The sequence below is a fragment of the Pelodiscus sinensis genome, chromosome 17, assembly GCF_052426305.1.
Source record: "Pelodiscus sinensis isolate ZL-2025 chromosome 17, ASM5242630v1, whole genome shotgun sequence".
Lineage (NCBI taxonomy): Eukaryota > Metazoa > Chordata > Testudines > Trionychidae > Pelodiscus > Pelodiscus sinensis.
Window position 1 is genome coordinate 35,635,305 of NC_143068.1, and position 10,791 is coordinate 35,646,095.

Below are 10,791 nucleotides of genomic sequence, written 5' to 3' on the forward strand. Positions count from 1 at the left end.
CAAGCGAGCCCCCTGCGTCCGGGGGCTGGAGACGGGGGCTGCCCGGGAACTGCAGCTCCCTGTGCCGGCGCTTACATGCTGGGTCCCTTTGGAGCTCACTTCCTGGTTCGCGGGCGGGCCAGAGCGGATACCTGACACGCAAGGCTTGTGCAATGGAACGAAGCGAGCGAGCGGGACTCTCCTGGGAGCCAGGCCCCTCCCCCCACCGCTGGGAACGCATAAAGCCCCGCCTGGGCCAGGGCCGGACATTCGGAGCCGCTCCCCACAGCACCATGGGGAAGTCCAGCAGCATCCTGCTCCTCGTGGGGCTCCTGGCTCTCTGGGCCCAGCTGCCGTCGGGGGCTAGCCAGAACGTCACAAGTGAGTAGAAGCGCCGCGCCCCACCCCACGTCCCCGGCCAGAGTGGCCGCCCACGTGTAGCACCAGGCCCACGGACACAGCCCACGTGGAGCACCGGGCCCACAGACACAGCCCACATGGAGCACCAGGCCCACAGACACAGCCCACGTGGAGCACTGGGCCCATGGACACAGCCCACATGGAGCACCAGGCCCACAGACACAGCCCACGTGGAGCACAGGGCCCACGGACACAGCCCACATGGAGCACAGGGCCCATGGACACAGCCCACGTGGAGCACAGGGCCCACGGACACAGCCCACATGGAGCACAGGGCCCATGGACACAGCCCACGTGGAGCACAGGGCCCACGGACACAGCCCACATGGAGCACAGGGCCCATGGACACAGCCCATTGGCTGCAGGGAGCCCACATGTAGCACCAGGTTCATGGACACAGCCCACGTGTAGCACCAGGCCCACGGACACAGCCCACGTGGAGCACTGGGCCCACAGACACAGCCCACATGGAGCACCAGGCCCACGGACACAGCCCAAATGGAGCACAGGGCCCATGGACACAGCCCATTGGCTGCAGGGAGCCCACATGTAGCACCAGGCTCATGGACACAGCCCACGTGTAGCACCAGCCCCACGGACACAGCCCACGTGGAGCACCGGGCCCACAGACACAGCCTACGTGGAGCACTGGGCCCACAGACACAGCCCATTGGCTGCTGGGAGCCCACGTGGAGCACTGGGCCCATGGACACAGCCCATTGGCTGCAGGGAGCCCACGTGGAGCACTGGACCCATGGACACAGCCCACGTGGAGCACTGGGCCCACAGACACAGCCCACATGGAGCACAGGGCCCACAGACACAGCCCACGTGGAGCACAGAGCCCACAGACACAGCCCACGTGGAGCACCGGGCCCACAGACACAGCCCACGTGTAGCACCAGCCCCACGGACACAGCCCACATGGAGCACAGGGCCCACAGACACAGCCCACGTGGAGCACAGAGCCCACAGACACAGCCTACGTGGAGCACTGGGCCCATGGACACAGCCCACGTGGAGCACTGGGCCCACGGACACAGCCCTTTGGCTGCAGGGAGCCCACAAGGAGCACCAGGCCCACGGACACAGCCCATTGGCTGCAGTGAGACCACCGAGGGAGAGGGCTTGTGCATCAAGAACCCGGCCAGCACTGGGAGCCAGCCCCACGGTCTCTAGCTTTCAGGTGCTCCCGGGCTCTCTCCGTGAGCAATGTCTGCGGGCCCTGGTGCTCGGGGCAGGAGACGCGTCCGCGCCCCTGCAGGCCTCTCCTGGCGACACTGTGGGCCTCTCCCGTTTCAGAGACAGAGGACGGGTGCCCGGGCCCGGTGGGGAAGGCAGCTAACTGCTCGGAGGAGTGCCAGGCCGACAGCGACTGCGCAGAGACCCTCAAGTGCTGCCCCACGACCTGCGGCTGGTCCTGTCAGACCCCCTACGGTAACGCCCCGCCGGGCTCCCTCTGGCCCTGGCCCCCGGAGCACTTTGCCCTGGGCTCCCGGAAATGGCCGGAGGTGCTGAGCGGCCGCGGCGAGCAGCGAGGGGAGCCCAGGGACGTGGCTCCGAGACGCGGGGATGTCTCTGTGCCACGGCCCCGGGCTCCTGCTCAGCAGAGACCTGCCTCCTCTCAGGTGGCAGCACCTACAGGCCGGGCGGGGGGAGGGCCCCACCGGGGGGCTGCAGCTCCTGGGCTGGCCCAGTGTTCATGCCCACGTGCAGAACACATGGTGCTGGTGCCCAGTGGGGAGGTGCCATGTGACACGAAACGTCCAATTGGTTCCCCCCACAAAACTCACTCTGCACACGCGCTGAGGGGCCAGGCGGGGGCCACGGAGAGGGGTTCGGGGGGGGGCTCTAGCTAGTGGTGTGAGCTGCCATGGCTCCAGCGGGGCCTGCCAAGGAGGGACGGCGCCACGGCCAGGCAGGGCCAGGCCAGGCTGGGAGGGGACCAGGGGAGAGACACTGCTCCCCGGGCCATGGCTGCTCCACGCTGGGCCACAGGCAGAGCCACAGCAGCTGGGGCTTAGGAAGAGGCGTCTCTCCCCAGCGCAGAACCCAACGGGCAGCGGCGCGGCGAGTGGGCTGGGACCGGGATACAGGCTGAGGCCAGGCACTGCCCAGCTCCTGAGTCGGGGTGGGGGGGGGGCTGCACCAGGCACCGCCCAGTTCCTGAGTCGGGGTGGGGGGGGCTGCACCAGGCACTGCCCAGTCCCTGAGTCGGGGTGTGGGGGGGGGCTGCACCAGGCACTGCCCAGTCCCTGAGTCGGGGTGTGGGGGGGGGCTGCACCAGGCACTGCCCAGTCCCTGAGTCGGGGTGTGGGGGGGGCTGCACCAGGCACTGCCCAGTCCCTGAGTCGGGGTGTGGGGGGGGCTGCACCAGGCACCGCCCAGTTCCTGAGTCGGGGTGGGGGGGGGGCTGCACCAGGCACTGCCCAGTTCCTGAGTCGGGGTGGGGGGGGGGCTGCACCAGGCACCGCCCAGTTCCTGAGTCGGGGTGGGGGGGGGGGCTGCACCAGGCACTGCCCAGTCCCTGAGTCGGGGGGGGCTGCACCAGGCACTGCCCAGTTCCTGAGTCGGGGTGGGGGGGGCTGCACCAGGCACCGCCCAGTTCCTGAGTCGGGGGGGGGGGGGCTGCACCAGGCACCGCCCAGTTCCTGAGTCGGGGTGGGGGGGGGGGGGCTGCACCAGGCACTGCCCAGTTCCTGAGTCGGGGTGTGGGGGGGGGCTGCACCAGGCACCGCCCAGTTCCTGAGTCGGGGTGGGGGGGGCTGCACCAGGCTCTGCCCAGTTCCTGAGTCGGGGTGGGGGGGGGGGGCTGCACCAGGCACCGCCCAGTTCCTGAGTCGGGGTGTGGGGGGGGGGCTGCACCAGGCACCGCCCAGTTCCTGAGTCGGGGTGTGGGGGGGGCTGCACCAGGCACCGCCCAGTTCCTGAGTCGGGGTGGGGGGGGGGGCTGCACCAGGCACCGCCCAGTTCCTGAGTCGGGGTGTGGGGGGGGCTGCACCAGGCACCGCCCAGTTCCTGAGTCGGGGTGGGGGGGGGGGCTGCACCAGGCACCGCCCAGTTCCTGAGTCGGGGTGGGGGGGGCTGCACCAGGCTCTGCCCAGTTCCTGAGTCGGGGTGTGGGGGGGGGGCTGCACCAGGCTCTGCCCAGTTCCTGAGTCGGGGTGGGGGGGGGGCTGCACCAGGCACCGCCCAGTTCCTGAGTCGGGGTGGGGGGGGCTGCACCAGGCACCGCCCAGTTCCTGAGTCGGGGGGGGGGGCTGCACCAGGCACCGCCCAGTTCCTGAGTCGGGGTGGGGGGGGGCTGCACCAGGCACCGCCCAGTTCCTGAGTCGGGGTGGGGGGGGGCTGCACCAGGCTCTGCCCAGTTCCTGAGTCGGGGTGGGGGGGGCTGCACCAGGCACCGCCCAGTTCCTGAGTCGGGGTGGGGGGGGGGGGCTGCACCAGGCACCGCCCAGTTCCTGAGTCGGGGTGGGGGGGGCTGCACCAGGCACCGCCCAGTTCCTGAGTCGGGGTGGGGGGGGCTGCACCAGGCTCTGCCCAGTTCCTGAGTCGGGGTGGGGGGGGCTGCACCAGGCACTGCCCAGTTCCTGAGTCGGGGTGTGTGGGGGGGGCTGCACCAGGCACTGCCCAGTTCCTGAGTCGGGGTGTGGGGGGGGGGCTGCACCAGGCACCGCCCAGTTCCTGAGTGGGGGGGGTGATTCCCACACTTGGGCTCTGACCCAAAGCAGCCCCCTTCGCAGCATGGGCGCTGGAAAGGAGACCGGCCCCAACAAGGGACGCTGGCGAAGGGGATGGAAAGGAGACCGGCCCCAGCAAGGGACGCTGGCGATGGGGCTGGAAAGGAGACTGGCCCCAGCAAGGGACGCTGGCGACGGGGCTGGAAAGGAGACCGGCCCCAGCAAGGGACGCTGGCGACGGGGCTGGAAAGGAGACCGGCCCCAACAAGGGACGCTGGCGAAGAGGATGGAAAGGAGACCGGCCCCAGCAAGGGACGCTGGCGATGGGGCTGGAAAGGAGACCGGCCCCAACAAGGGACGCTGGCGAAGGGGATGGAAAGGAGACCGGCCCCAGCAAGGGACGCTGGCGACGGGGCTGGAAAGGAGACCGGCCCCAGCAAGGGACGCTGGCGAAGGGGCTGGAAAGGAGACCGGCCCCAGCAAGGGACGCTGGCGATGGGGCTGGAAAGGAGACCGGCCCCAGCAAGGGACGCTGGCGAAGGGGATGGAAAGGAGACCGGCCCCAGCAAGGGACGCTGGCGAAGGGGCTGGAAAGGAGACCGGCCCCAGCAAGGGACGCTGGCGATGGGGATGGAAAGGAGACTGGCCCCAGCAAGGGACGCTGGCGACGGGGCTGGAAAGGCCGCTGCACGAGTGCGATGTCTGGGCCCTGCTCGGGCCCGTTCCACACCCCAGCACGGAGGCCCAGATGAACTGTCCCCCCCGGAGAGGCGGGCAGGCTGGAGAGCGCGGCGCCGGGCAGGGAGCCCTGCGGAGGACGGACGGGCCAGACGCTCTGGCACGTCAGGTGCGACCGCGGCCTGGGGCGGGGCAGGAAGCATCCGAGGAGCAACTAGCCAAAGCCGCCAGCGCCAGCAGCAGGGGGGCGCCGGGCGCCGGACGCGGAACCTGCCAGGCGCCGGGGGGGCCCTGGACGCTGGGGGCGCGGATGGAGCCGTCCTCGTGGGGCACTAAGTGGCCTTTGCCTCGGCCTGCTCGCGAGGGCGGGTCCCAGGGCGCTGCCAGCGGCGGAGCCCGGGCGAGGAGGTTGGGAAGCCGGGCGGGATTCCCCAGGAGCTCGGAAGGAGGCGGGTGTGAGACCGCAGACCCCGTCCTCCCTCGGCCCCTGCCCAGGGAACAGGAGAGCAGCCAAGGCCGGGCACTTGGAAAGGGCCCCAGCCGATCCTGGCAGCTACAGGCCAAGAACCTCATTGAAATACCCGGCAGTAGAGAGCAGCGGCGGGGCAGGAGGAGTTCGCAAGGCGCCCTCGCTACGGACTCTGTAAGGAGACCTCCCCGCCCGGCCTGGGGGAACATAACATCAGAACGGCCGTACTGGGTCAGACCCAAGGTCCATCCAGCCCAGTATCCTGCCTGCCGACAGTGGCAGCACCAGGTGCCCCAGAGAGGGTGGACCGAAGACAATGATCAAGCGATTTGTCTCCTGCCATCCCTCTCCAGCCTCTGACAAACAGAGGCCAGGGACACCATTTTATCCCCTGGCTAATAGCCTTTTATGGACCTAACCTCCAGGAAATTATCCAGCTTCTCTTTAAACTCTGTTCTAGTCCTAGCCTTCACAGCCTCCTCTGGCAAGGAGTTCCACAGGTTAACTACACGCTGTGTGAAGAAGAACTTTCTTTTATTAGTTTTAAACCTGCTCCCCATTCATTTCATTTGGTGAACTATTGGCCGGCGAGCAGCAGGGAGAGCCGGGCGATGGATCGCAGGGAGCTTGCACAAGGGCTCGGAAGCGGAGCCGTCACGGGGCAGAGGAAATGGCCCCTCCCGGGCCAGCAGCCCGTTAAAGACGAGTGCCAGGGCGTAACTGGTCAGTGCTCCGGACGGGGAGCGGCCTCGCGGGGCTGCCCAGCGATCGGTCCTGGAGCGGGCGCCTCTCCTCGGGGTGGGGAGTGAGCTGGAGACGGGGGAGCGGTGCGGGGGGGCTGCGGGGTGCGAGCGGGCGCCTCTCCTCGGGGTGGGCGATGAGCTGGAGACTGGGGAGCGGTGCGGGGGGGCTGAGCGGTGCGGGGGAGCTGCGGGGTGCGGGCGGTGCGGGGGGGCTGCGGGGTGCGAGCGGTGCGGGGGGGCTGCGGGTGCGGGCGGTGCGGGGGGGCTGCGGGTGCGGGCGGTGCGGGGGGGCTGCGGGGTGCGGGCGGTGCGGGGGGGCTGCGGGGTGCGAGCGGTGCGGGGGGGCTGCGGGTGCGGGCGGGCGGCCCAGCGTTAACGGGCATCGCGCAGGGCTGGGCGAGACGGGGCAGATGAAATCAGACGTTGGAAATTCCTTCCCCTGTGGCCCATTCCCAGCTGCGGGCACATTGACACTAGGGCCTCATCCCTGCCCCGCCGGGCCAGTCGCCATTGAGGGACGCATCCTCCTGGAACTCATGTTCTTATCGGATCCCTGCTACAGTCTGGGCCTTTCCACCGTCCCCCAGCAGTGAGTTCCACAGGTTCACAGCCCATTTCTTCTGTTTGTTTTAACTGTGCTGCCTGTCGGTGCCGCTGGCTCTGCTCCGGTTACCTTGGCGAAGGAGTAAGTAACATTTCCTTCCTCTATTGCCCCAGCCCTTCGCAAGTTTCTAGACCTCTAGCATATCCCCCACCCGAGTCCTCTCTTTTCCAAGCCCCCCGGCTTGTGACTCTCTGCTCCTGTGGAAGCTGCTCCTTCCCCGAGTCATTCTTTGCCCTTTCTGTACTTTTCCGATTCCAAGAGATCTTTCTGAGACAGCGCGCGGGGACCCCCCGATCCTGCACCCCCGTAGCAGCAAGATGAGACTCCAGAGCCAGTGGGGGGGGGGTTATTGCTTCGCCAGGATACAGCCCAGCACAGATGTGAGGTGGGTACAGGAGTCAGGGGCTGGCAGCCTCAGACCCCGTGGGGGAGGGGTGCCTAGGCCCCTGGACTCCCAGCTCTCGGCTTAGCCTCTTCTCTCCATGTCTGCCCGGCCAAACCGACTCCAACCCCCCCCCCCTTTGGTCAGCCCCTCCCTGGACAGGCGAGAACCGGTCGGGTCCCTGTCTAGGTGACCTGAGGTTCCTCAGGTGACCCCCCACCTGCAGCGCTTCCAGGCGCAGGCCAGTAGGGGTCACCACAGCCCAAGCCGAGCGCCCAGCGATGTCCCGGCACCGCGCCCCGGGGGGACCGGATCCGCGCGCAGTGTTCTCCGCACGGATGTCCCGTGACTTTCGAGAGCGGCAACAGGAGATTTTCTGTCTTCTGGGCTCTTCCTCCCTCGCGACTCCCAATGTCCCTTTGCTCCTTAGGCGGCCAGGCCTTTGAGGAGACGCTTTCAGGAAACTACCCGCGGTGGTTCCAAGGGCTCTGTTTGGGTTTCCATTTTCCACGAGCATTTCTCAACCCTGAATCCCCCTGCCCTGTGCTGCCCCGTCGCCCCGCTTTGCGAGATCCCCTGGTAACTCTTTGGAGTCAGCTCTGGTGCGATGGGGCGCACCAACCCCACACTGGACCAGCAGGGGTTAACCAGAAAGCTCCGCCCCCACAGCCTTGCTGGGCATGCGCCAGCTGGAGGACAGGTATAAAGGCCGGGGCAGCCGCTCAGTCCGGGCTGATGGTCGCTGGGGAGGGAGGTGTGAGCAGGGCTCTGCGGGAAGAGCGAGGCTGGATGGCACCGTGGGGGCTGGTCAGCAGGCACTGGCCGGAGAAGCTTCCAGTCCGGAGTCGGGGAGGCAGTAGCCCGCGGGGGTTCGACCCTGGAGAGTTTGGTGCGTTTAGGGCAGATTCCCTGCGAGCTAATGGTAGGACGCTCCCGCCACCGAGAGCCCGGCTGGCACCCAGTGAAGGGGGTGGGCGTGTCAGGGATTGGGGACCGTGGACAGATGTGAGGTGTCGCTATGAGGCAGGCTGGGCTGCTCCGGCTGCTCGTCTCCCTGCTGCACCCCATCCTGGCCCTCGAAGTTGCAAGAGCCTCCTCCAGGCGCTGGCCAGGGGAGGAGGATGCTGGACGAGGTGCTCGGCTCTGTGGGACTGGTTGCTGCTTGTCCGTGGGCAGAGCTCCCTTGGGCCCCCGCCAAAGGCTCCTGGGAGCCAGGTGCTGTGTGGGGCTCTCTGCTCGGTGTCCCCTGGGCCTCTGAGCCAGCGCCCCTCTCTCCCATCCCCAAACGGGGTTCAGACCTGGCTCCGGTAGCTCCTCCCCTTAGGCTGGGGGGCGGGGCCATCCGATGTGGGAGGGGACAAGAGCCGCCATAGATGCCCTGAATCAGCCGTGGGGCGCAGCCTGTCTGGGGAACTGACCCTGCAGCTCCTGTCAGTCTGGGCACCAGGGCTGTGGGCTGCCCCTCCCGCGGCTCTCAGCCCTGCAGACGCTGCAGCTTGCACAGCCTGTGCCCAGGGCCCGCCCGGCACCCGCCCACCCCGCGCCAGCCCGGCACCCGCCCAGCCCCCATCCAGACTCTGGCCCCTCCGCCCCATCCCGGCTGCACAGCAGGCTCCAGCCCCCGGCCCTTGGCACCGCCCCCGGCTCCGGGCGCTCTGGGCACAGGCTGCCCAGCTGCAGTTAGGACGCCTGCCTCTGCGGGACCCTGGGGCCTGCCCATAGTGGGAGCCCAGAGCGTGGTCCAGAAGGGCCTGGCTGGAGCAGTTCAGCAGGCGGTTACCAGGCCCGGCCCTACGAGCCCCGCACGCCGCTGGCTCGCTCAGGAGCCGAATGCTGCCATGAGGGCCGAGCCGGGTGCGGTCGATTCCCGCGGGCGCTCGGCTCCCAGCACACGGCGCCGGGCAGCAGCCGCCCAGACACCGCGGGCAGGCCGGCAGTAGGAGCGAGCTCTGGTGCTGCTCCTGGGCGCTGGGTCCCGTGGGCTCCACTGATGCCCCCAGTGTCAGCGCCGGGGTGAGGCCGCTCTCCAGAGCACTTACCCCCGAGGGGCCTGGGGCCACAGCCAGAGCCGACTCAGCCCTGGGGCAGCACAGAGGTCAGGCTGGAGCTCGGGGCCGGTTTGTGCCAGGTCTGGGGCTGGGCCCCTCAGCCCCAACGGCTTCACTCCGGGGCACAGACAGGCCAAGCTTGGGGGGCTCTGCCCCTGCGAGCCCAGGCCATTGGGACGGTGCCCCCAGCGAGGGATCGGGGCGCGCTCTGGGCGCAGGGTCCCTGGCTCTGCAGGGCCCGTGCAGCCCAGCTCGGGGGCTTGCTGTGCCGGGGGCGCCCTGGCCCACCCTGTGTCCCTGCCGCCGGCTCTTTGGGATGGGCTGTTCCTGGCCAGCCCCAGTCCCGCCAGGCTGCTCCCCCCGGTGCGCACTGCTCTGGGCCTGGCGGGGAGCTGGGCTCCTGGCCCCGCGGGTCCCTCGCTGCGCAGCTCGGCCGAGCGCCCGACTCCCTGAGCACGGCCAAGGCGGGGCCAGGCACCGGGCCAGGCGGTGCCGTGGGGCAGGGACCCCAGAGCCGGGGGCTCCAGTGACTCACGTGGCCTCTTTGCTCCCCAGAAAAGCCCGGGACGTGCCCCGTGGTGAGACGAGGCTTCCCCTTGCTGGGGCTGTGCCGGCACCAGTGCCGGGTGGACTCGCACTGCCCCAGCAACCGCAAGTGTTGCCGCAACGGCTGCTCCAAGATGGCCTGCGTCTCCCCGCAGTGACGGTGAGCGGGGCGGGGGGCGTCCGTCCGTCTGTCCGCCCCCGGCTGCGGGAGGGGGAGCCTGGCCGCGCCGTGCGTGCGCTGGATCCGGCCCTCGGGGCTCAGCGGCACTTCCCCCGGGGGCTCCAGGCGGGGGGCAGAGGTTCAGCCAGACACCGGGCAGCCTCCCAGCTGCGGGCCTGGCCCCAGTGTCGCGGAGCAGGGCTGAGGCTGCGAGCCAGTCCCGCCTCAGAGAGCCCCGCGGGGCGCAGCCTGGGCCAGAGTCCCCACCCGGGACACGCTGCAGGCTCAGCAGCACCCCGAACCCAGCGCTAGTGGGGCAGGTCCTGCTCCCACCTCCGCCCAGCCCCTCATCGCTTGCCCTTCCCTTCGCAGACCGGCCGGCCTGGCCCCAGGCCCAGGGGAGCGGCTCTGAACAGCCCGGCGCTGCACGTGGGTCCCAGCGCCCCGCACGGACCAGCCCCGCCCTCCTGCCGCTGCTCACGGACCAGCCCTGCGCCCCCCCCCGCCCTCCTGCCGCCGCTCACGGACCAGCCCTGCGCCCCCGCCCTCCTGCCACTGCTCATGGACCAGCCCTGCGCGCCCCCCCGCCCTCCTGCCGCCGCTCACGGACCAGCCCTGCGCCCCCCGCCCTCCTGCCGCTGCTCACGGACCAGCCCTGCGCCCCCCGCCCTCCTGCCGCTGCTCACGGACCAGCCCTGCGCCCGCCCCCATCCTGCCGCTGCTCACGGACCAGCCCAGCCCCCCCCCCCCCTCCTGCCGCCGCTCACGGACCAGCCCTGCACCGCCCTGCCGCTGCTCACGGACCGGCCCTGCGCCCTGCCCCGCCCTCCTGCCGCTGCTCACGGACCAGCCCCGCCTCCCCCCGCCCTCGTCCTGCCGCTGCTCATGGACCAGCCCCGCCTCCCCCTGCCCTCGTCCTGCCGCTGCTCACGGACCAGCCCCCGCCCTTGCCCCCGCCCTGCACACTCTCAGACCAGCACAGCCCTCCCGCCTGCCCCACTCTCCTGCCCTAGGCTCACAGACCAGCCCAGCCCCGCTTGCTCTCCTGCACCCCAATAAAAGTGGCGTTTGTGCAGCTCTGG

General features: G+C 69.9%; 1 protein-coding gene across 1 annotated transcript; it reads left to right on the top strand.

Moving 5' to 3' along the window:
* Nucleotides 1-203: 203 nt before the first annotated feature.
* On the top strand, nt 204-10,434 carry WFDC2 (WAP four-disulfide core domain 2). Its single transcript, XM_075900791.2, has 4 exons — nt 204-360; nt 1,702-1,836; nt 9,559-9,709; nt 10,082-10,434. The coding sequence occupies exons 1-3, from the start codon at nt 273-275 to the stop codon at nt 9,705-9,707; spliced, it is 372 nt and encodes a 123-aa protein (XP_075756906.1). The 5' UTR covers nt 204-272; the 3' UTR covers nt 9,708-9,709; nt 10,082-10,434.
* Nucleotides 10,435-10,791: the final 357 nt, after the last annotated feature.

Excerpts from the sequence above, each read along its gene's own strand:
- WFDC2 (XM_075900791.2), top strand. The coding sequence starts at position 273 with ATGGGGAAGTCCAGCAGCATCCTGCTCCTCGTGGGGCTCCTGGCTCTC. Across the intron at positions 361-1,701 it reads GGCTAGCCAGAACGTCACAA|AGACAGAGGACGGGTGCCCG; the intron begins GTGAGTAGAAGC and ends CTCCCGTTTCAG. Across the intron at positions 1,837-9,558 it reads GTCCTGTCAGACCCCCTACG|AAAAGCCCGGGACGTGCCCC; the intron begins GTAACGCCCCGC and ends TTTGCTCCCCAG.